Source organism: Saccopteryx bilineata, chromosome 5 (genome assembly GCF_036850765.1).
Source record: "Saccopteryx bilineata isolate mSacBil1 chromosome 5, mSacBil1_pri_phased_curated, whole genome shotgun sequence".
In the NCBI taxonomy this organism is placed as follows: Eukaryota; Metazoa; Chordata; class Mammalia; order Chiroptera; family Emballonuridae; genus Saccopteryx; species Saccopteryx bilineata.
The window spans coordinates 201,250,953-201,276,304 of record NC_089494.1 but is presented as its reverse complement, the minus strand read 5'-3'; the positions used below and the strand labels follow the sequence as shown (position 1 = coordinate 201,276,304).

The following is a 25,352-nucleotide window of genomic DNA, read 5'->3' as shown; positions in this document are numbered from 1 at the left end:
TATTTCTTATTTTTATTTTTTAATTAAGTTTATTTGAGTGACATGGGTTAATAAGATTATATAGGTTTTGAGTGTACAAGTCTATGATAACATCATCTGAATAGTGCATTGTGTGTCCATCTCCCAAGGTCAAATCTGCCACCATATACTTGATGTCCTTTACTCTTTACTACCTTCCCACCCCCCTTCCCTCTGGCAACCAGAATACTGAAATATGTCTGACATTTAATGTGTATAATATATTATAATATAATTTATTTATAGAAAATAAAATTTGTATTATATTTTACTTACATATAGATGAAATACAATAAAAATCAAGATAACAGCTTGATATCCACATTGAAGAGTCAAATAACTGATGTAAAAATTGTTATGAACCAAAATATTGATAAAATATTGAAAAGTGAAGAAAAATTGAATAGCTTCACTGACAGAACAGATGGTCTCCAAACAACTGTAAGTGATATACAAACAGTAATCTAAACCATAGGATTAATGCCATGAGACAAATTATCTAAAGCAAAAGTATACCATGGATACTGTGAGATAATTTTATGTCACCACATTATGGCTATTCTTTTTTAAGAGAGAGCGACAGGAAGGGAGAGAAAGGGGAGAAAGAGAGATATGAGAAGCATCATTCATAGTTGCCTCGGTTTAGTTTTTCATTGATTGATTCTCATATGCGTCTTGACCAGAGGGCTCAGGCCATGTCAGTGAGCCCTTGCTCAAGCCAGCAACCTTGGGCTCAAGCCAACGACCTTGTGTTTCAAGCCAGCAACCTTTAGCCTCAAGCCAGTGACCTTGAGATCATGTCAATGATCACATGCTCAAGCCAGCGACTCTGCACTCAAGCTGGCAAGCCCACACTCAAGTTGATGAGCCTACACTCTAGCCGGCAACCTCAGGGTTGCAAACTGGGGCCTTCAGCATCCTGGGTCGATGATCTATCCACTGTGCCACCACTGGTCAGAAACATTATGGCTTTATCAAGAAATTATTGTATTACAACTAAACTATTAAAATTATAAAACAATCCAAATTTTTTCAATTAACCAACCCTTTATTATTTGTAATTATTAAATTTATTGAAGTGACAGATTAATAAAATCATATAGATTTCAAGGGTACAGTTCTATAAGTCATCTGTATAGTTTATGTTCACTGCCCCAAGTCAAGTCTCCTTACACCATTTATCCCCACTTTGCCCTCTCCTACTTCCCCCGCCTCATTTTCTCTCTAATAATCACCATACCATTGTCTGTATATGAGGTTTTTTTATTGTGCTTAATCCTAAAGTGACCAATTGTTCTCCTTTAGGGAGGACAGTCCTTCTTTTGTAAGTTCCATCCTCCCTCGAAAAGTGTCCTCCTACATGTCCTCCTTTTTGATATTGGAAGACTAATCTGTAAGTGTCCATACTCGATCGATGCAGAGTTGATCCATTGCGTGTGATGTGACGTATTTGTATCTAAATGAGTACTTTTTCCTTACAATTATTAAAAATTAATAAGCATGTAAGCATAATTACAATATAAAATATACAAATGTTTTAATATGCACTTATATTATAATACATTATTGTTGCAAGGAATAAAATGTTTATTTACGATATTGTTTTCTTCTATTTATTTTTGTCCTCCTTTTCATTATAAAAAAATTGGTCACCTTATTAATCCCTTCACCTTTTCACCCAGTGCTCCACCCCCTACAGCTGTCAGACTGTTCTCTGTATCTATGAGCCTGTTCCTGTTTTGTTTGTTAGTTTATTGTGTTCATTAGATTCAACCTATGAGTGAAATCATATGGTATTTGTCTTTCTCTGACTGGCTTATTTCATTTAGCATAATGCTTTCCAGGTCCATCCACGCTTTCACAGAGGATTATTTCATTGTATAAATTTACTATTGCTTTTTTATCACTCATCTACTGATGAATAATTGGGCTGCTTCCAAATCGTGGCTATTGTAAACAATGCTAAAATAATCCAAAGTTTAAAATACATTAAAGTAAGAGGTGATTATTTGCATGTGAGAAGGATTTATTTTATTTTATTTTATTTTATTTTTGAGAGAGAGAGAGGAACATCAACTCATTGTTGCATTTAGTTATGCAATTGGTTGCTTCTCATATGTGCTCTGACTAGGGCTTGAACCAGTGGCCCCAGGATTGAGCTGGTGATCTCGGGCTCAAACAGTCAACCTTGGTGCTCTACACAGAGGCTCTATCCACTGTGGCATTGGCCAGGGCATTAGAAGGAGTTATTACGTTAAGAAACACACAGGGGCACTGGCTGATTGACTCAGTGGTAGAGTGTCGGCCCAGCATGTGGATTTCCCAGGTTTGATTCCTGGTCAGGGAACACAGGAGAAACACCCATCTGCTTCTTCAGCCCTGATTCTCCACTCCTTCCCTTTTTGCTTCTCTCTTTCTCTCTCTCTCTCTCTCTCTCTCTCTCTCTCTCCTTCCTGCAGCCATGGCTCAGTTGGGGCAAGTTGGCTCCAACTGAGCAAGTTGGTGCTGAGGATGGCTCCATGGCCTCTGCCTCAAGCACTAAGAAGAGCTCAGTTGCTGAGCAATGGAGCAATGCCCCAGATGGGCAAAGCATCGACCCCTAGTGGGCTTTCTGGGTGGATCCAGTCAGGGTGCATGGAGGAGTCTGTCTCTCTGCCTCCCCCCCCTCACAATAAATAAACACACAGGTAGTCAACAAATAAATTGCAAGGGAAAAAAAGAGGGAGGACTTACCGAAAAATGAACTTAGAAGGTATTACAATTGCAATGTGTGGTCCTTCTTTGGATTTCAAGTCAAGCAAACTGTAAAAATGAAACGTTACAATTTTATGAGACTAGATATTTGAACTCTCATTGGATATTAGTTGACATTAAGAAATATTAAGTTTTAGGAGGAAGACAAGATGGCGATAGAGTAGGTGGACATACCAACTTCCACCTCCCAGAACCAAAGTGGATTACAAACTAATTTTAAGAACCATCATCTGGAAAAACTAACTTTGGACTAAACTAAGAGGACTCTTCAACCAAGGAACACTGAAGAAGGCACACTGAGACTGGTAGGAAAAGTGGAAATGTGGAAAGGGCTGCCCAGCTCCCCAGAGCGAATGGCAGCCAAGAGAGACTCGCATGGCAGGAAGTGAATTTAACAGAGAGGGGAGGGTCCTGAGTCCCAGGAACAAAGGACCAGCCTGCAGCCCCAGAGCCTAGAAGAGACGCATGGACAGTATTTAGCTGGAAACAAGGAAGGATACTGTTTGTGAGAAAGAGACATGATTTCTCAGACCCAGGATTCTTCTTAAAGGGACCGCGCAGAAAACCTCTTTCACAACCACTTACCTGGGGCTCTGGGGGACAGGGAGAGAGGAGAGGACCAGAGTAGCAGGAAGAGAGTGTAATCTAGGAGGCACAGGGAGAAACATTTTGAGAGACAGCCACCCTAACCCCTGGGATAAGTCACTCCCCAAATCTAAAGTGAATATTTCCCCTGGAAACAGCAATACCAGCAAAGGGAAGTAGGACACCAGCCAAACAAGCTCTCCCGCGGCACTCAGAACAGAGTCGCTTAGAAGGAGGAAGCTTTCAGGACTACAATAGTGAGTCTTAGGGGCTGAGCTGCAGCGCCCCCACCCAACTGAGGGCTCAACCGAGGGCGGGTGGTGGTGGGACGCAGAAGTGCGGTTCTGTCGTCAAGGGCTGAAGCTGGCTGGCCACCGCTGAGGCCTAGGTGTGAGCTCAGTCTTGCCCGGCTGGGGAGGAGAGGACGTGCAAAAGTGGTCAAGCCCAGCTGCAGGCCGCCTGCAATCCAGCCTGTGGGGGAAGGGCAGGAGCCTGGAAGGGGTGAAGACCCACCCTTGAGCAAGGGCACAGGAGCACAGCCTTGCCCTGCCCACGGAACTGAGGCTTGTGGCCTGACTTGAGAGCCAGCTTCTCCCACGGGAATGGAGCTAAAAAGCCAGAACAGGCGGAATCCTGCTACTGAGCGTGGGCAGGCAGTCCCGCCTGGCCTGTGGAGCCAAGGCTTGCAGCCATCCCACAAGTGGGCTTCTCCTGCAAGGGCGGGGTGAAAGCCCAGAATCAGGCAGAGACCTGCAGCTGAGCAAAGGTGCTCACCCCTGCCCTCAGGGCCGAACTTGACGCCACCTGCAGGGGTGGGGTGAAGGCCAAGGCCACCAAGGCTTGTACACCCAAGCATGTAATCACAGCCACTCCTGTGAAGGAGAGGCAGAAACCACAGCAACAGCCCCAGTGGGCAGGCACCGGCAATGCCCATACCCCAATGCCCTAGGCAGCGACAGCAGAGGGGGTGGCAGGCCTGCAGACAGACCACACCTAGGGAACACAGAGGCCACACCCAGTGGACTCCAATGGCCAAAACCTTTTACACAGACAAAATGGGAAGACAGAGAAATGCAACACAAATGAATCAAGAGAAATTCTCAGAAAAGGACCTGAATGAGTCAGATATAACCAAATTACCAGATGCAGAGTTTAAAATAATGATTGTTAGGATGCTCAAAGATATTAGAACAACAATACATGGTCATTACGAACACCTAAGTAAAGAGGTAGCAAATATAAAAAAGGACATTGAAATAATAAAAAAGAATCAGAAGTGACAAATACAATATCGGAAATGAAGAACACAATGGAAGGAATTAAAAGCAGGATGGATGAAGCTGAGAATCGAATCAGCAAGTTAGAAGACAAGATAAAGGCATGGAAGCAGAGCAGAAAAAAGAAAAGAGACTCAAAAAGTCTGAGGAAACTCTAAGAGAGCTCTGTGACAACATGAAGAGAAATAACATCTGCATAATAGGGGTTCCTGAAGAAGAAGAGAAAGAACAAGGGATAGAGACTTTGTTCAAACATATTATAACTGAAAACTTCCCTCACTTAAGGCAGGAAAACATCTCACAAGTTCATGAAGCACAGAGAACTCCATTAAAGAGAAACCCAAAGAAATCTACACCAAGACAAATCATAATTAAAATACCAAAGCTAAGTGATAAAGAGAAAATATTAAAAGCTGCTAGAGAAGAAAAGACTATCACAAACAAAGGAGCCCCCATAAGGATGACTTCTGACTTCTCAACAGAAACACTTGAGGCCAGAAGGGAATGGAAAGAAATAGTCAAAGTGATGTAGAACAAGAGCCTACAGCCAAGACTACTTTATCAGCAAGGCTATTGTTTAAAATTGAAGGAGAAATAAAAAGCTTTCCAGACAAAAAAAAAAACTCAAGGAATTCACTACAACCAAACTAAGGCTGCAAGAAATGCTAAGGGGCCTGTTGTAAATAGATCAAATGAGAAAAAGAATATAGCAAAAGAGGAATACATTTTTAAAGAATAAAATGGCAATAAACAATTACATATCAATAATAACCTTAAATATAAATGGATTAAATGATCCAATCAAAAGACATAGGGTAGCTGTGTGGATAAGAAAACAGGACCCATACATATGCTGTCTACAAGAGACACACCTTAAAACAAAAGATGCACATAGACTGAACATAAAAGGATGGAAAAAAAATATTTCACGCAAATGGAAATGAAAAAAAAACTGGGGTAGCAATACTTATATCAGACAAAATGGACTTTAAAACAAAGACTATAGTTAGAGATAAAGAAGGTCACTACATAATGATAAAGGGAGCAATCCAACAGGAAGATATAACCGTTATAAATATCTATGCACATAATATAGGAGCACCTAAATATATAAAGCAGACTTTGATGGATTTAAAGGGCGAGATCAACAGCAATACTATAATAGTAGGGAATTTCAATACCCCACTAACATCACTAGATACATCCTCAAGAAAGAAAATTAACAAAGAAACAGCAGACTTAAAGTACATACTAGATCAACTCAACTTAATAGATATCTTCAGAACTGTTCACCCTAAAGCAGCAAAATATATATTCTTTTCAAGTGCTCATGGTACATTCTTTAGGATAGACCACATGTTAGGGCACAAAAGCAGTCTCAACAAATTTAAGAAGACTGAAATCATATCGAGCACTTTCTCTGATCACAATGGCATGAAACTAGAAATCAACCACAACAGAAAAACTGAAAAATACTCAAACACTTGGAAACTAAATAGCATGTTATTAAATAACAATTGGGTTAACAATGAGATCAAAGAAAAAATTTTAAAATTCCTAGAAACGAACGATAACAAATATACATCAACTCAAAATTTATGGGACACAGCAAAAGCAGTCCTGAGAGGGAAGTTCATAGCATTACAGGCATACTTCAAGAAGCTAGAAAAAGCTCAAATAAACAACTTGACCCTGCATCTAAAAGAACTAGAAAAAGAACAGCAAGTAAAGCCTAGAGCTAGTAGAAGGAAGGAAATAATAAAGATCAGAGCAGAACTAAATAACTTAGAGGCTAAAGAAACAATACAGAGGATCAATGAAACCAGGAGCTGGTTCTTTGAAAAGGTAAACAAGATCGATGAACCTTTAACCAGACTCACCAAGAAAAAAAGAGAATGGACTAAAATAAAGAAAATTAGAAATGAGAGTGGAGAAATAACAACTGACACAACAAAAATACAAAATATTGTAAGAAAATACTATGAAGAACTGTTCGCCAAAAAACTAGACAACTTAGATGAAATGGACAAATTCCTTGAAATATATAATCTTCCAAAAATTAATCTGGAAAAATCAGAAAACCTAAACAGACCAATTACAACAAATGAGATCGAAACAGTTATCAAAAAACTCCCAAAAAAGAAAAGTCCTAGGCCTGATGGCTTCACGAGTGAATTCTACCAAATATTCAAAGAACTCCCATCCTTCTCAAGCTATTTCAAAAAATTCAAGAAGAAGGAAGACTTCCAAGCTCCTTTTATGAGGCGAGTATAATTCTGATTCCACAACCAGGCAAAGACAACACAAAGAAAATTATAAGCCAATATCCCTGATGAATTTAGTTGCTAAAATCCTCAACAAAATATTAGCAAACCAGATCCAGCAATATATGAAAAAAATTATACACCATGATCAAGTGGGATTTATTCTTGGGAGGCAAGGCTGGTACAATATCTGCAAATCAATCAATATGATTCATCAAATAAACAAAAGGAAGGAGAAAAACCACATGATAATTTCAATAGATGCAGAAAAAGCATTTGATAAAATCCAGCACCCATTCATGATCAAACTCTCAGCAAAGTGGGAATACAAGGAACATACCTCAACATGATAAAGGCCATTTATGACAAACCCACAGCCAACATCATACTCAATGTGCAAAAATTAAAAGCAATCCCCTTAAGATTAGGAACAAGGCAGATTAGTGGTGCCCCTTTTACCACTTTTATTCAACATAGTTCTGGAAGTTCTAGCCACAGCAATCAGACAAGAAAAACAAAATGCATCCTAATTGGAAAAGAAGTAGTAAAACTATCATTATTTGTGGATGATATGGTATTGTATATAGAAAACCCTAAAGTCTCAGTCAAAAAACTACTAGACCTGATAAATGAATTCAGCAAGGTGGCAGGATATAAAATTAATACTCAGAAATCAGAGACATTTTTATAAACTAACAATGAACTGTCAGGAACAATCCCCTTCACCATTGCAACCAAAAAAATAAAGTACCTAGGAATGAATTTAACAAGGGAAATTAAAGACTTGTACTTGGAAAATTCTAAAACATTGATAAAAGAAATCAGGGAAGATACAAATAAGTGGAAGCATATACCGTTAGGAAGAATAAACATGGTTAAAATGTCTATATTACCAAAAGCAATTTATAAATTCAATGCAATATCAATTAAAATACCAATGACATACTTCAAAGATATAGAACACATATTCCAAAATTTATATGGAACCAAAAGAGAACACGAATAGCCTCAGCAATCTTGAAAAGGAAGAATAAAGTGGGAGGTATCACACTTCTGGATATCAAGTTATACTACAAGGCCATTGTACTCAAAACAGCCTGGTACTGGCATAAGAACCAGGCATATAGATCAATGGAACAGAACTGAGAACCCAGAAATAAATCTACACTTTTATGGACAACTGATATTTGACAAAGGAGGTAAACGAGCATACATTGGAGTAAAAACAGCCTCTTAAACAAATGGTGTTGGGAAAATTGGACAGCTACCTGCAAAAAAAAATGAAACTAGACCACCAACTTACATCATTCACAAAAATAAACTCAAAATGGATAAAAGACTTAAATGTAAGCCATAAAACCATAAGCATCTTAGAAGAAAACATAGGCAGTAAGCTCTCTGACATCTCTCGCAGCAATATATTTGCCGATTTATCTCCACGGGCAAGTGGAATAAAAGACAGGATAAACAAATGGGACTATATCAAACTAAAAAGCTTCTGCACAGCTAAAGACAATAAGAACAGAATAAAAAGACAAACTACACAATGGGAGAATATATTTGACAAATGTCTGATAAGGGGTTAATAACTAAAATTTATAAAGAACTTGTAAAACTCAATACCAGGAAGACAATCCAGTCAAAAAATGGGCAAAAGAAATGAATAGACACTTCTCCAAAGAGGACATACAGATGGCCAATAGGCATATGAAAAAATGCTCAACATCACTAATCATTAGAGAAATCAAATTAAAACCACAATGAGATATCACCTCATACCAGTCAGAATGGCGCTCATCAACAAAACAACACAGAATAAGTGCTGGCAAGGATGTGGAGAAAAGGGAACCCTTCTGCACTGCTGGTGGGAATGCAGGCTGGTGCAGCCATTGTGGAAAACAGTATGGAGATTTCTCAAGAAATTAAAAATCGAACTGCCTTTTGACCCAGCTATACCACTGTTAGGAATATACCCCAAGAACACCTTAGCACTGTTTGAAAAAAAGAAATGCACCCCCATGTTTATGGCAGCATTGTTCACAATAGCGAAGATCTGGAAACAGCTCAAGTGTCTATCAGTGGACGAGTGGATTAAAAAGCTTTGGTACATATATACTATAGAATACTACTCAGCCATAAGAAATGATGACATCGGATTATTTACAACAGGGGTCCCCAAACTTTTTACACAGGGGGCCAGTTCACTGTCCCTCAGACCGTTGGAGGGCCAGACTATAAAAAAAACTATGAACAAATCCCTAAGCACACTGCACATATCTTATTTTAAAGTAAAAAAACAAAACGGGAACAAATACAATATTTAAAATAAAGAACAAGTAAATTTAAATCAACAAACTGACCAGTATTTCAATAGGAACTATGGGCCTGCTTTTGGCTAATGAGATGGTCAATATCCAGTTCCATATTTGTCACTGCTAACCATAACAAGTGATATGACATGCTTCCGGAGCCGTGACGCGTGCGTCCCGCGTCATCGGAAGTAGTACTGTATGTGAGCAACACTGCGCTTTTCACTGACCACCAATGAAAGAGATGCCCCTTCCAGAAGTGCAGCGGGGGCCGGATAAATGGCCTCAGGGGGCCACATGCGGCCCGCGGGCCGTAGTTTGGGGACCCCTGATTTACAACAACATGGATGGACCTTGATAACATTATACTGAGCGAAATAAGTAAATCAGAAAAAACTAAGAACTATATGATTCCATACATAGGTGGGACATAAAAATGAGACTCAGAAACATGGACAAGAGTGTGGGGTTATGGGGTGGGGGAGGAGAGAAAGGGTGTTGGGGGTTGGGGGAAGAGAGGGGCACAAAGAAAACCTGTTAGAAGGTGACGGAAGACAATTGGACTTTGGGTGATGGGAATGCAGCATAATCAGATGTCAAAATAAGCTAGAGATGTTTTCTCTGAACATATGTACCCTGATTTATCAATGTCACCCATTAAAATTAATTTTAAAAAAGACAAAAAAATATTAAGTTTTAGATGTGCTAATGGTATCATGGTTATGTTTTTAAGGGTCATTGCTTATTAGAGGTACACACTAAAATATTTATGAATGAAATTATATGATATCGGAGATTTGCTTCAGAGTAGTTCAGGAGTGAAAGAGAAGGGTGGGGTATATAAATGATACAAAGTTGACCATAAATTGATCATCGTTAAGACTAGATGTTGAGTATATAGCGATACATTATACTGTTCTGTCACTTTTGTATGTGTTCAAAATTCTCTGTTAGAAAATAGTTTTAAAGTAATCATTAAGGGTTGACTAGTTCCCTAAGAGCACTTCAAGTTTTTGTTTGTTTGTTTGTTTTGTTTTTTTTGTTTTTTTACTCATTTTTCTGAAGCTGGAAACAGGGAGAGACAGTCAGACAGACTCCCGCATGCGCCCGACCGGGATCCACCCGGCACGCCCACCAGGGGCAATGCTCTGCCCACCAGGGGGCGATGCTCTGCCCATCCTGGGCGTCGCCATGTTGCGACCAGAGCCACTCTAGCGCCTGAGGCAGAGGCCACAGAGCCATCCCCAGCGCCCAGGCCATCTTTGCTCCAATGGAGCCTCGGCTGCAGGAGGGGAAGAGAGAGAGAGAGAGGAAAGCGCGGCGGAGGGGTGGAGAAGCAAATGGGCGCTTCTCCTGTGTGCCCTGGCCGGGAATCGAACCCGGGTCCTCCGCACGCTAGGCCGACGCTCTACCACTGAGCCAACCGGCCAGGGCTGAGCACTTCAAGTTTTAAATTTTCTAGGAACACAGCCACAATGTAAAGCAAAGTATACACATACTTTTTTACTCACTAAGTTCTATTGATTTTACCTCCTAAATCATATTTGTTCTTAGACTCACTTTTTCGTTTTTAAAACAATTTATTAAGAAAATAAAAAGTAAAAATTGGAACTTACAAAATAATTATGGAGATCTAAAGTACTGGATAGGGAATATAATATATAATATTGTAATAACTATGTATGGTGTCAAATGCGTACTAGACTCATCAAGGTGATCACTTCACAAAGTATATAGATGTCTAATCACCATGCTGTACATCAGAAACTAAAATAATATTGAATATTAACTGTAATTGAAAAATAAAATGACAAAATTATTAAGGTATTATTTAGATATTATAATATTCATCCACTTTAAGTGTGGAGTTTGATGAATTGTAATAACTGTATGCAGTTGTGTAACGACAATCAAGTTACAAAATAGCTCTTTCATCTTAAAATCTTCCTCATGCCCTTTGCAGTTTTCTTTTCCCCAACTCTGACCCTAGCCAACCACGGATTTGCTTTCTACCATTATAGTGTTTTTTCTAGAACTTTATATAAACAATCGTATAATACATAGTTTTCTGTGTTTGACTTCTTTCACTTATATAATGCTTTTGATATTAATTCACATTGTTGTGTGTGTTAATATTTAATTTTTTTCACTGCTGAATAGTATTTCACAGAATGGCTCAATCTCTTTTCCCTTTTTTAATTTTATTTATTGATTTTAGAAAAAAGAGAGAGAGAGAAAGGTAGGGGGAAGGAGCAGGAAGCATCAGCTTATAGCAGTTGCTTCTCATATGTGCCATGTCTGGGCAAGCCCAGAATTTCAAACCAGAGACTTCAGCATTCTAGGTGCATGCTTTATCCACTGCGCCACCACAGGTCAGGTGGCTCAATCTCTTTTAAAGCCACCTTCTGCCCATCAAAATGTCGCTGACTATTTCACTCTAATATTTATTATCTCTTTTCTGACTATGGTAAGCTCCAGATTTAGTTGTACTCCCTATTTTTAGTTCTATTCCACTCTAGTCATCCTCCACACTGACACCAGAATATTTTTTTAAGTACAAGTATAAGCATTATCTCCAGCCTTCTTAAAACCTTCCCATGTGCATGCACCTTTGTCCATACAGGGTGGAGTCCAACTTTCATACCGTAAAGAACTTTCTTCTGACTGTATTGCCAGACATATAACCCAGAGGTCACAGTCCTGCAGTTTATAAATCTCAAAAAATACCAAGCTATTTATAGTTCCCCAAAATACATGTTGCATTATTTCACACCTTCACAATACTGTTTTTCTCTTATTCCTTGTCCTGGAGAACTTCTACTTATCTGCCAAAACCCAACTCAAAGATCATCTCCTCATTCATTGCCCAGGCTGTGTTTACCACTCTTTCATCTCTGCCATTCCCTGCACTTTTATAGTATTTATTGAGTCATTCAACAAATATCTGTTGAGGATCTACTCTCTGGCAGACTCTATATTAGATACTGAGAAAATAATGGTAACAATTAGCCACAACTCTGGCAAACAAGCACTCTATGTTAGTGAAATTGAATACTATTTATTTGAAAAAAGCATGCCTCTACATTATTTTTATAGCAGGAAAAAGATAATGTCATATCAATTTACATAATCTAGAAAGAAGAATTAATAAAGTAAACCATTATCTAGGATTATAGTTGTAGTGTATATAGTGTATTATTTACTAATAAACATTCTTTAGGGGCCTTATATGTACAAGACATTATGCTGGTAATTTTCAGGAATAAAATAATAAAATAAGATACTTATTGCTGATTAATCTACTACAGAAGACAGATTTTATTAACCTAGCTCCAATATACAGTATGAGTTCAGTGTCATAATAGATGATAAAGCATAACAGCCAAACAGTAGACAACTGATAGTACCTACATTCTTACTGAGCATTTTGAAATTGCAGTCATAAAATTTCACAATTAATATTATCTCATTCTGTTATATTAGAAAGCATGTATGCTTTCTAAATACTGTGTCTCAAAAGCTATAGTTAGGAATCCTGAGAAAATTAAGCTATTTTATTATGAAATATTTATTGCAATCATATGAAAAAGTTTTAAAAAATAATCTAAGCCCTATCCAGCTGACTTACTGGTAGAGCATGGGCCTGGTGTGTGGATGTCTCAAGTTCAACTCCTGGTCAGGGCACACAGGAAAAGGCACCATTTGCTTCTCAGCCCTTCCCCTTAATCCTTTTCTCTATAAATCTCTCTCTCTTTCCCTCCTGCAGCCATGGCTAGATTGGTTTGGGCAAGTTGGCCTGGGGTGCTCCTGGCCTCCTCCTCAGGTGCTAAAAATAGCTCAGTTGCCGAGCAACAAGCACGGGCCCAGATGGGTAGAGCATCCCCCATAGGGGGCTTGCTGGGTAGGGAAAGGAGTCTCTTTCTTTCTGCCTCCCCTACTCTCACTTAATAAAAAATTTTAAAAATAAAAATAATAGTAATAATAATATATCTAGTATACTTGTAATCATCAGCCTGCCTTATCTGGGCTTAATATTTTGCCACATTTGATTTGGTCTCTGTTTTTTAAAGAAATAAAATTTTAAGTATAATTAAAGTCTCCTGTGCACCTTTCCCAAGCCCATCCCACACTCTTACTAGAGGAACCACTATCATGAATTTAATATGAATCATCTATATGCACATTTTGATTCCCCTGCTATATATGTATCTATATAGTTGGTTTGCATTTTTAACTTTATAACATAATTAATGAATATTTCCTACAAGTAGAGTTTTTAGTTAACCATTATGTTTTGAAATGTATTTACTTTGATATATTTAGCTCTAATTTATCAATTTAACTTCTAACAGAATATCATTACTATTTCAAAAACATGATGACTTATTCTTTCTCCTTTAATAAACATTAATGTAGATTCCAACTTTTTTATTATGCAGTGTACTACATTGGACACTCTTGTTGTACATGTCTCTTAGTAAATGTTTGCAAAAATGTTTCTAAGACAGTGGTCTATAAAATTTTTTGATCATGCATACTTATTCACAAAATATTTTTGAGAATCCATTTAAATATTTACAAATTATATATATTCTACATATTATAAACATTATTAAACATACACAAAAATAGAAATTAAAAGAATGAGATAAAGATGAAATAAAATGTTAAATCCTTTCTTAAGTAAATTAAAATTTTCTCTCTGATTAAGTAAATATTAATAATGTATTTTAATGATAGTAATGTGATTAAAAGTCAAATCTGGTTACCACTATTTTTCACCTCTAAATATGGCAGGTAGAGTATTCAGACTACAAGCAGAGACATATCCTCTTTGCCATTTTCTTGTTTATGTCTACGGTATTTGTATAATTTTTAAGACATGTGTCTACTTTTTAGTTTAGTTAAAGCTAAATAATATTACCTACAAGTTCACTTACTCACATGCATGTAAAGAACAATACACTACAGGGAAGTGAATAAAGGAGTATGCAGTAGTCAACTCTTTATCTTCTATCCCCCTAACTCCAATACTACTTAACGTACACACCTAGAGAAGGTGTCATTGCCTATTTATGTGTTAAATGTTAATACATTTTCATTTCCTTCTATTTTTTAGAATAAAATAAGCAAATAGCGGTTCTAACATTATTTTCCTTCTCTCCAGTGTATCATCTTTGCAACCCCATGGGGTACTTGATCCCATTTTGGAACCCTCACTATATACATAGTAATGGAATTGCTGAATCTTATAATATGTGCATCTTTAAATTAGCCAAATATTTCAGAATTACTTTCCAAAGTGTTGTGCCATTTTATATTCTCATCAATACTATATTGGAGCCCTGGCTGGGTTGCTCAGTTGGTTGGAGCATTGTCCCAATAAGCCAAGATTGCAGGTTTGATCCTTGTTCAGGGCACATACAAGATTCAACTAATGACTGCATGAATAAGTGGAACAACAAATCAATCTTTCTCTCTCTCTCCCTTCATCTCTCTCTCTCTAAAAAAAATAGTATATTGGAGTTCCTGTTGCTCTGCATTTACTTCAATATTTGGGGTTATGTGATTATAATTTTTAACAATCTGGTAAGGGAAAGAGGAAGACAAGAATACCATTAAAAAATGGGCACAGGAATGACCTGTGGTGGCACAGTGGATAAAGTGTTGACCTGGGACGCTAAGGTCGCCGGTTCAAAACCCTGCACTTGTCTGGTTAAGGCACATGTGGGAGTTTATGCTTCCTGCTCCTCCCCCCTTTCTCTCTCTCTCTAACTCTCTCTTCTCTAAAATGAATAAATAAATAAATACCATTTTAAAAAATGGGCACAGGACCTGAATAGACGCTTCTCCAAAAAGGACATACAGATGGCCAATACACATATGGAAAAAATGCTCAAGGTCACTAATCATCAGAGAAATGCAAATTTAAACCACAATGAGATACCACCTCACATCTGCCAGAATGGCGCTAATCAGTAAGTCAACTAACAAGTGCTGGTGAGGATGTGGAGAAAAGGAAACCCTCATGCACTCTGGGTGGGAAGGCAGACTCATGTAACCACTGTGGAAAACAGTATGAAGTTTCCTCAAAAAATTAAAAATGGGGCCCTGGCCGGTTGGCTCAGCGGTAGAGCGTCAGCCTGGCGTGCGGGGGACCCGGGTTCGATTCCCAGCCAGGGCACATAGGAGAAGCGCCCATTTGCTTCTCCACCCCCCCCTTCCTCTCTGTCTCTCTCTTCCCCTCCCGCAGCCAAGGCTCCATTGGAGCAAAGATGGCCCAGGCGCTGGGGATGGCTCCTTGGCCTCTACCCCAGGCGCTAGAGTGGCTCTGGTCGCGGCAGAGTGACGCCCCGGAGGGGCAGAGCATCGCCCCTGGTGGGCATGTCGGGTGGATCCCGGTCGGGCGCATGCGGGAGTCTGTCTGACTGTCTCTCCCCGTTTCCAGCTTCAGAAAAATACAAAAAAGAAAAGCCATGAAGCCTGGTTACTTTATTTCTTTTTCTTTTTTTTAGAGAGGGACAGACAGGGACAGACATACAGGAAGGGAGGGAGATGAGAAGCATCAAATCTTTGTTGAGGCTCCTTAGTTGTAGCTTTCTCATATGTGCCTTGACTGTGGGGGTGGGGCTCCAACCAATCCAGTGACCCCTTGCTCAAGCCAGTGAACTTGTGCTCAAGCCAGAAGTCTTTGGGCTCAGGCCTATGACCATGGTGTCATGTCTATGATCCCACACTCAAGCCAGCTACCCCACATTCAAGCTGGTGACCCCACATTCAAGCTGGTGACCCCACACTCAAGCTGGTGAGCCCATGCTCAAGCTGAATGAGCCTTCCTTCAAGCCAGCAACCTCAGGGTTTCGAACCTGGGTCTTCAGCATCCCAGTCTGACACTCTATCTACTGCACCACCACCTGGTCAGGCCTTGGGTGCTTATATTATATATTGTTGCTTCTCTCAAAAATTCAGCATATTTTGAATTTGACTGTCCCAAAGACTTTTCCCCATGTAGTAGCTCTGTTGGGTAAGAAAGTGTCATTTTTAGAAAGCTCTCTAATGTCTTAAGAGAAGTAATAGAAGATAATACATCTCGGAAACAAGACTAAAAAACTACATAAAAATTTATGGGGAAATTAAACAGTAGTAAAAAATTTTAAAGTCAGTGGAATTATTGTAATATAAAGTTGAGATATTCTCTCAGAAAGTAGAACAAAAAGAGAGAGAAAACATAATAAAGATAAGAGAGGGGCCCTGGCCGGTTGGCTCAGCGGTAGAGCGTCGGCCTAGCGTGCGGAGGACCCGGATTCGATTCCCGGCCAGGGCACACAGGAGAAGCGCCCATTTGCTTCTCCACCCCTCCGCCGCGCTTTCCTCTCTGTCTCTCTCTTACCCTCCCGCAGCCAAGGCTCCATTGGAGCAGAGATGGCCCGGGCGCTGGGGATGGCTCTGTGGCCTCTGCCCCAGGCGCTAGAGTGGCTCTGGTAGCAACATGGCGACGCCCAGGATGGGCAGAGCATCGCCCCCTGGTGGGCAGAGCGTTGCCCCTGGTGGGCGTGCCGGGTGGATCCCGGTCGGGCGCATGCGGGAGTCTGTCTGACTGTCTCTCCCTGTTTCCAGCTTCAGAAAAATGAAAAAAAAAAAAAAAAAAGATAAGAGAGGGATTCCAAGATGGCAAAGGAGTAGGTGAATGTTCCAACTGCCACCTCCCAGGACTAAATTGGATTACAACCAAATTTAAGAACAATCATCTTGAAAACCAACTTTGAACTAAACAAAGAGGAGTCTATAACCAAGGATCACAAAAGATGCCACACCAAGACTGGTAGAAAGGGGGTAGTTGAGGAAAGGGCTGCCCGGCTCCTAGGAGTGAGCTTCAGCTGAGGGTCTGGAAGGACTCTCACTGTAGGGAGGGTCAGCCTGAGAGATGTAGGTCCTCAGCCCCAGGCCCAGAGCCCAGCCTACAGGCCCAGAGCCTAGAAAAGGTACCCAGACAGCATTCGGTGGTGAAAAGAGATGGGTTTCCATCTGTGAGAAACAGATGGGGCTCTCAGAGACGCAGACTCTGCCTTAAAGGGCTTGCACAGAAAATCTCATTCACAACCATTTACCCAGGTCTCTGGTGGGGGAGAGCTGAGAGGACTAGAGTTGCGTGAGGAGAGTTTAAAGTTGGAGGCCCAGGGGATGGCCACCAGAACCCCTGTGCTGAGTCATTCTCCAATACTGCAGCTGCCATCTTTCTAGGGTGGAGCAGTCCCCTCTCAGCAGCATCAACCTGAGGAAAAGCAACTGCTCCACCTCGGAAGTCTCTCCTGCTCTAATCATGGAGACTGGGTCATGCCGAGAAGCCATGAATCAGGGGGCATGTCAGTGACTCAGTTTTCTGGTAAAGAGGCCAGAGCTTTCCCTCACACGCTCCGGAGTCTAAGACTGGTAATCTGCCTCACAGGAGACTCAGTAGAAAATGTCCAGAGTGCGAGTAGATCACACCTGTGGGTCTCAGAGGCCACACCTACTGGACTCTAGGGTCTACTCCCTACTGAGGTCTGTGAAAAGTCTGGACAGACTGACACCTGGGGCTGAGGGCAGAGCCATGCCTACCACCCTTCCTAATCCTTAAATTGCCCCAATTTCTAGACACTACCAGAGGAATATTCAGTGGCAGAGCTCAACAAGCAGCCAGCAAACAGAGGCTGCAGGAGGCAGGACTCAGAGAACCTTGGCCCAGTATGGGTAAAATCCAGCCTAGGTGTGCAGCTTGGCATTTCAGGTTTTTTGTTTGTTTGTTTTCCTTTTATTGATTTTACTTTGTTGTGTTTACATAGTTACAAGTGTACCCCTGAATATATCTCCCTCCCTCCCCTCCTTGTTCTCCTTGATACCCCCTTGCTCATCCCCCACAGCCTTCCCCCTTTCCTCCATGATTTACTATCCTGTCCTCTATCTCTCTGTGTTATGTTTATATATTTTTACTGTCTTTCCTTTCTTTGATCCCCTCCTCTCATCCCTTTTCTCTCTGCCCCCTTTCCCTCTGGACCCCTTCTCTCCCTCTCACTCATTCCTCAGTTTACATTGTTCATTGGATTCCTCATATGAGTGAAGTCATATAATATTTTTCTTTCTCTGCCTGACTTCTTTCGCTTAGCATAATAGACTCCAGGTTCATCCATGTTGTTGCAAAGGGTAAGAATTCCTTTTTTTTTTCATGGCCGCGTAGTATTCTATTATGTATATGTACCACAGCTTTTCAATCTACTCATCTACTGATGGACACTTGGGCTGTTTCTAGATCTTGGATATTGTAAACAATGCTGCAATAAACATGGGGGTGCATTTCTTCTTTTGAATCAGTGATTCGTTATTCTTAGAATATATTCCTAGAAGTGGGATAGCTGGGTCAAAAGGCAGTTCGTTTTTAATTTTTTGAAGAATCTCCATAGTTTTCCACAGTGGCTGCACCAGTCTGCATTCCCACCAGCAGTGCAGGAGGGTTCCCTTTTCTCCAGGCGTCCCCAAACTACAGCCTGCGGGCCACATGCAGCCCCCTGAGGCCATTTATCCAGCCCCCGCTGCACTTCCAGAAGGGGCACCTCTTTCATTGGTGATCAGTGAGAGGAGCATTGTATGTGGCGGTCCACCAAAGGTCTGAGGGACAGTGAACTGGCCCCCTGTGTAAAAAGTTTAGGGACCCCTGCTCCACACCCTCGTCAGCACTTGTTAAGTGTTATTTTGTTAATGAGCACCATTCTGACAGGTGAGAGATGGTATCTCGTTGTGGTATTAATTTGCATTTCTCTAATAATTAGTGATGTTGAACATTTTCTCATATGCCTATTGACCATCTGTATGTCCTCTTTGGAGAAATGTCTATTCAGTTCTTTAGCCCAATTTTTGATTGGATTGTTTACTTTCCTGGTGTTGAGTTTTACAAGTTCTTTGTAGATTTTGGTAACTAAACCCTTATCAGAAGTTTTGGCAAATATGTTCTCCCATTGTGTGGATTGTCATTTTATTTTGTTCATGCTGTCTTTTGCTGTGAATAAGCTTTTTAGTTTGATATAGTCCCATTTGTTCATCCTGTCCTTTTTATTTATTTATTTATTTTTTTACAGAGACAGAGAGTCAGAGAGAGGGATAGAGAGGGACAGACAGACAGAAATGGAGAGATGAGAAGTATCAATCATCAGTTCCTTGTTGCACGTTGCAACACCTTAGTTGTTCATTGATTGCTTTCTCATATGTGCCTTGACCGAGGGGCTACAGCAGACCGAGTAACCCCTTGCTTGAGCCAGTGACCCTGGGCCCAAGCCCGTGAGTTTGTTTTTTTTCTCAAACCAGATGAGCCCATGCTCAAGCTGGCGACCTCGGGGTCTTGAACCTGGGTCCTTCCGCATCCCAGTCTGATGCTCTATCCACTGCGCCACTGCCTGGTCAGGCTCATCCTGTCCTTTATTTCACTTACCTGTAGAGTTAAATCAGCAAATATATTGCTGTGAGACATGTCAGAGAGCTTACTGCCTATGTTTTCTTCCAAGATGATCTTGGTTTTACAACTTATATTCAAGACTTTTATCCATTTTGAGTTCATTTTTGTGAATGATATAAGTTGGTGGTCTAGTTTCATTTTTTTGCAAGTATCTGTCCAGTTTTCCAGCACCATTTGTTAAACAGATTGTCTTTACTCCATTGTATGCTTTTACCTCCTTTGTCAAATATCAATTGACCATAAAGTGTAGATTTATTTCTGGTTTTCTGTTTTGTTCCATTGATCTCTATGCTTGTTCTGATGCCAGTACCAAGCTGTTTTGATTTCAATGCCCTTGTAGTATAACTTGATATCAGGAAGTGTGATAGCCCTGCTTTATTTTTCTTTTTCAAGATTGCTGAGGCTATTCATGTTCTTTTTTGGTTCCATATAAACTTTTAGACTATTTGTTCTATATCTTTGAAAGATGACATTGGTAATTTAATAGAAATTGCATTGAATTTATATATTGCTTTGGGTAGTATAGACATTTATTCTTCCTATCCATGAACACAGTATGTGCTTCCACTTGTTTGTACCTTCCTTGATTTCTTTTATCAATGTTTTATAATTTTCCAAGTACAAGTCTTTAACCTCTTTGGTTAAATTTACCCCTAGGTACTTTATTTTTTTGGTTGTAATAGTGAAGGAGATTATTTCTTTAATTTCTCTTTCTGACAGCTCATTGTTGGTGTATATAAATGCCACTGATTTCTGAATATTGATCTTATATCCTGTCACCTTGCTGAATTCATTTATTAGTTCCAGTAGTTTTCTGACTGAGACTTTAGGGTTTTCTATGTACAGTATCAAGTTATCAGAACGTAATGAAAGATTTACTTCTTCTTTTCCAGTTTGGATGCCTTTTATTTCTTCTTCTTCTTTGATTGCTATAGCTATGACTTCCAGAACTATGTTGAATAAGAGTGGTGAAAGGAGGCACCCCTACCTTGTTCCTGTCCTTAAGGGGATTGCTTTTAATTTTTGCCCATTGAGTATGATGTTGGCTGTGGGTTTGTCATAGATGGCCTTTATCATGTTGAGGTATGTTCCCTGTATTCCCACTTTGCTGAGAGTTTTTATCATAAATGGGTGTCGAATTTTATCAAATGCTTTTTCTGCATCTATTGATATTATCATGTGGTTTTTATCCTTCCTTTTCTTTATGTAATGAATCATATTGATTGATTTGCAAATATTGTACCAGCTTTGCCTCCCCAGAATAAATCCCACTTGATCATGATGTATGATTTTTTTTCAAGTATTGCTAGATCTGATTTGCCAATATTTTGTTGAGAATTTTAGCATCTAAGTTCATCAGGGATATTGGCCTATAGTTTTCATTCTTTGTAGTGTCTTTGCCTGGTTTTGGAATGAGGATTATGTTCACTTCATAAAAGGACTTCAGAAGTTCTCCCTCCTCTTGAATTTTTTGAAATAGCTTGAGAAGGATAGGAGTTAGTTTTTCTTTGAATATTTGGTAAAATTCGCCTGTGAAGCCATCAACCCTAGGACTTTGGTTTTGGGAAAGTTTTTTGATAACTGTTTCAATCTCTTTTGGTGTAATCAGTCTGTTTAGGTTTTCTGATTCTCCCAGATTGATTTTTGAATGATTATATATATATTTTTTTATTCATTTTAGAGAGGAGAGGGAGAGACAGAGAGAGAGAGAGAGGAGAGACAGAGAGAGGAGGGGAGGAGGAGCTGGAAGCATCAACTCCCATATGTGCCTTGACCAGGCAAGCCCAGGGTTTCAAACCGGTGACCTCAGCATTTCCAGGTCGACGCTTTATCCACTGTGCCACCACAGGTCAGGCCTGAATGATTATATTTTTCAAGGACTTTATCCCAGTGTTTTTCAACCAGTGTGCCGCGAGCATGGTCAGGTGTAACCATGGGAAAATTAAACATGGTTCCCCAAACTACGGCCCGCGTGCCAGATACGGCCCGCGGAGGCTATTTAGCCGGCCCACTGCCAGCCGCCTCCATCCAAACATAAACATTCGCCTCACAATCCCTCCAGCTATCAGCAACAGGAAGAGTGGAGGCACAGGAAATGCTCACTGACCAATCACCTTCTAGGATTCATCCCGACCACTAGCGATGAACCAATAGTAGGCCGCCTCTCATCCACACCCAGGAAGGTCCCCGCTCTGGCTGCCGTGCACTTGTCATTGTGTGGTCACGGTAAGTAGTTGAAGCTGCTACTCCTCCCCATGGTCTCGATTTCTAATCCTGGTCAGGACTGGAGGTAAATGTGGTCACCACTAGATGAAGCCTCAGCCTCAGCTGGTTATGTCTATCCTGATGGTATATATAGATATTTGACCTTTTTCTTTTTAAAAGAGGCCCCCACAGAGGGTGATATACAATGCATCACAATGCATTACAATGCATCACAATGTTATCTAACTTTAAAGCTAAAGTTTACTGATCTTCCTTTGGACAGTTTTTGGTTATCTGTTGCCAAGGAGTTCCCCATTTTAGCCAACAAAGCTATTTTGACACTGCTCCCATTTTCAACCACATATCTATGTGAGCTGAGCTTCTCAAGCTTGACTGCGATAAAAACTAAAAACAGAGAGAGACTGAGAACTGTTGAGGAAGAGCTTCGTGTGTGTCTTTCTACCATTCCTGCCAGGATATCCCTTTTGTGTTCATTGAAACAGGCCCAGGTTTCACACTAAGTGAGTATAAATACATTTAGAAACTATATTATTAACTATATGTATAATATGTACTGTGTTAGAGTGTCATTTTGTGTCATTTTGGTAGGTGGTGTGCCCCAGGATTTTGTAAATGTAAAAAATGTGCCGCGGCTCAAAAAAGGTTGAAAATCACTGCTTTATCCATTTCATCTAGATTGTACCATTTTGAGGCATACAGTTCTTCATAGTATTTTCTTACAATTTTTTGAATTTCTGCTGTGTCAGTTGTTACTTCTCCTTTTCCATTTCTAATTTTATTTATTTGAGCCCTCTCTCTTTTTTTCTTGGTGAGTCTGGTTAAAGGTTCATCAATTTTGTTTACCTTTTTAAAGAACCAGCTCTTGGTTTCATTGACCTTCTGTATTGTTTTGTCGTGTTTTTTGTTTTGTTTTGTTTTTGCCTCTATGTCATTTGTTTCTACTCTGATCTTTGTTATTCCCTTCCTTCTACTTCCTCTGGGCTTTACTTGCTGTTATTTTTCTAGTTCTTTTAGGTGTAGGGTTAAGTTGTTAATTTGAGCTTTTCTTTGCTTCTTAAGGTATGCCTGTAATGCTATGAACTTCCCTCTCAGGACTGCTTTTGCTGTGACCCATAAATTTTAAGTTGTTGTATGTTCATTTTCATTTGTTTCAAGGAAGTTTTTTATTTCTTCCTTGATCTCATTGTTAAGCCATTTATTATTAAATAGCATGGTATTTAGTCTCCAAGTGTTTAAATGTTTTTTAATTTTTGTGTTTTAGTTGATTTCTAGTTTCATGCCATTGTGGTCAAAGAAGGTACTTGATCTGATTTCAATCTTCTTAAATTTATTAAGACTTGTTTTGTGTCCTAACATATGGTCTATCCTAGAGAATGTACCATGAGCACTTGAAAAGAATGTATATTCTGTTGCTTTGGTGTGAAATGTTCTGAAGATATCAATTAAATCCAGTTAATCTAGTGTGTCATTTAAGGCTGCTGTTTCATTGTTAATTGTCTGTCTGAAGTTGCAATCCATTGATGTTAGTGGGGTATTAAAATCCCCTACTGTTATACTATTGCTGTTGATCTTGCCCTTTATATTCATCAAAATCTGCTTTATATATTTAGGTGCTCCTATATTAGGTGAATATATATTTATAATAGTTATATCTTCCTGTTGTAATGCTCCTTTTGTCCTTATGTAGTGACCTTCTTTATCTCTTACAATAGCCTTTGTTTAAAGTTTATTTTGTCAAATGTTAGTATTGCTACCCCAGTTTTTCTTTCCTTTCCTTTTGCGTGAAATATAAATTTTTTTTCCATCCCTTTACTCTCAGTCTATGTGTATCTTTTGTTCTGAGGTGGGTCTCTTGTAGACAGCATATGTACTGGTCCTGTTTTCTTAACCATGCAGCTACCCTATGTCTTTTGATCAGAGCATTTAATCCATTTACATTTAAGGTTATTATTGATATGTAGCTGTTTATTGCCATTTTATTCTTTAAATCTATAATCCTATTTTTCTTGATTTCTTTTTTTCTTTGCTCTTTTTACAGCAAGCTCCTTAACATTTCCTGCAGTAGTGGTTTGGTTGTAATAAATGCTTTGCGTTTTTTATTTTTGTTTTATTTTTTTGTCTGGGAAGCTTTTTATTTCCCCTTTAGTTTTAAACTATAATCTTGCTGGATAAAGAAGTCTTGGTTGTAGGCTCTTGTTTTGCAATACATTGTATATTTCTTGCCATTTCCTTCTGGACTCAAGTGTTTCTCTTGAAAAGTCAGATGTCATCCTTATGGGGGCTCCTCTATAGTAATTTTCTTTTTTCTTGCTGCTTTTGGTATTTTTCCTTTATCTCTTAACTTTGGTATTTTAATTATGATGTATCTTGATGTAGGCCTCATTGGGTTTCTCTTTATTGGCACTCTCTGTGCATCTTGAACTTGTGTGACTTTTTCCTTTATCAATTTAGGAAAGTTTTCAGCTATGATTTTTTAAAACAGATTCTCTATTTCTTGTTCTCTTCTCCTTCACAAACCCCTATGATGCGGATGTTATTTCTCTTCATATTGTCACAGAGTTCTCTTATAGTTTCCTCAGCCTTTTTAGCCTCTTTTCTTTGCTGCTGTGTTTCTGTTTTTATTTATCTTGTCCTCTAATTCACTGACTCAGTCCTCTGCTTCATCCAGCCTGCTATTGATTTCTTCTAGTATATTGTAATTGCCATTTCTGATGGATTCTTTTTTATGATTTTAGTGTCCTTTTTGATGCTTGCAATTTCTTTATTTAGGTGCTCATTAAGTCCATCCATTGTAGCTCTGAGATCCTTAAATATCCTAACAATCACTATTTTAAACTCTGCATCCAGTAAATTGGTTACTTCCATCTCATTCAGTTCTTTTTCTGGGGGGTTTTCTTGTTGATTCATATGGTTTACATTCCTCTGTCTCCCATTCTTTCTATGTGCAGTTTACAAACTGTTAGAGTTGTGAGTCTGAGGTTGGTTTATGGAATGTGGCTTCTCCTCCATGACTTTATCCCTCAGCCTCTGCTGGTTGCTCAGAATTTAATTCTCCTTAACTAGTAGAGCCACTTAAAAGTCTTAATTTCCCTGCTGTTTGTTTGCTTAGTTCAGTAGGGAGCTTCTGTGTTTTCTGAGCCCAGAAATTATGTTTAGGAGGTGGGAAGTGGGTATATCTTGACTTTTGGCCTCAGCTGAAACTCTATTCAGGAATGTGGTGTGTGTGACCTCTGAGAACCTAAAGGTGTGGTCTGCTCAGTGACTCTCCAGGGGTGGGGGACATTACCCATATCAGAAGGGGGAGATGTAGCTCAGATCTTTTGGAAACCTGAGTCACTGCCCCTCCTTTTTACTTCCTCCTTTCTGAAAAACCTTTCATGCTGATTGGAGCTGGAGAGCTTTTTGAAGGGGGGTCAACTGGTTCCATGCTAGGCTT

General features: G+C 39.6%; 1 protein-coding gene across 1 annotated transcript in view; it reads left to right on the top strand.

The window, feature by feature from the left end:
* LOC136338112 (uncharacterized) overlaps positions 1-25,352 on the top strand; it is a 60,315-nt gene that overhangs the window by 21,285 nt on the left and 13,678 nt on the right. Inside the window, exon 5 of the mRNA XM_066280159.1 lies at positions 301-459. Coding sequence (XP_066136256.1) covers positions 301-459 — 159 coding nt within the window. The remainder of the gene's footprint in view (positions 1-300; positions 460-25,352) is intronic.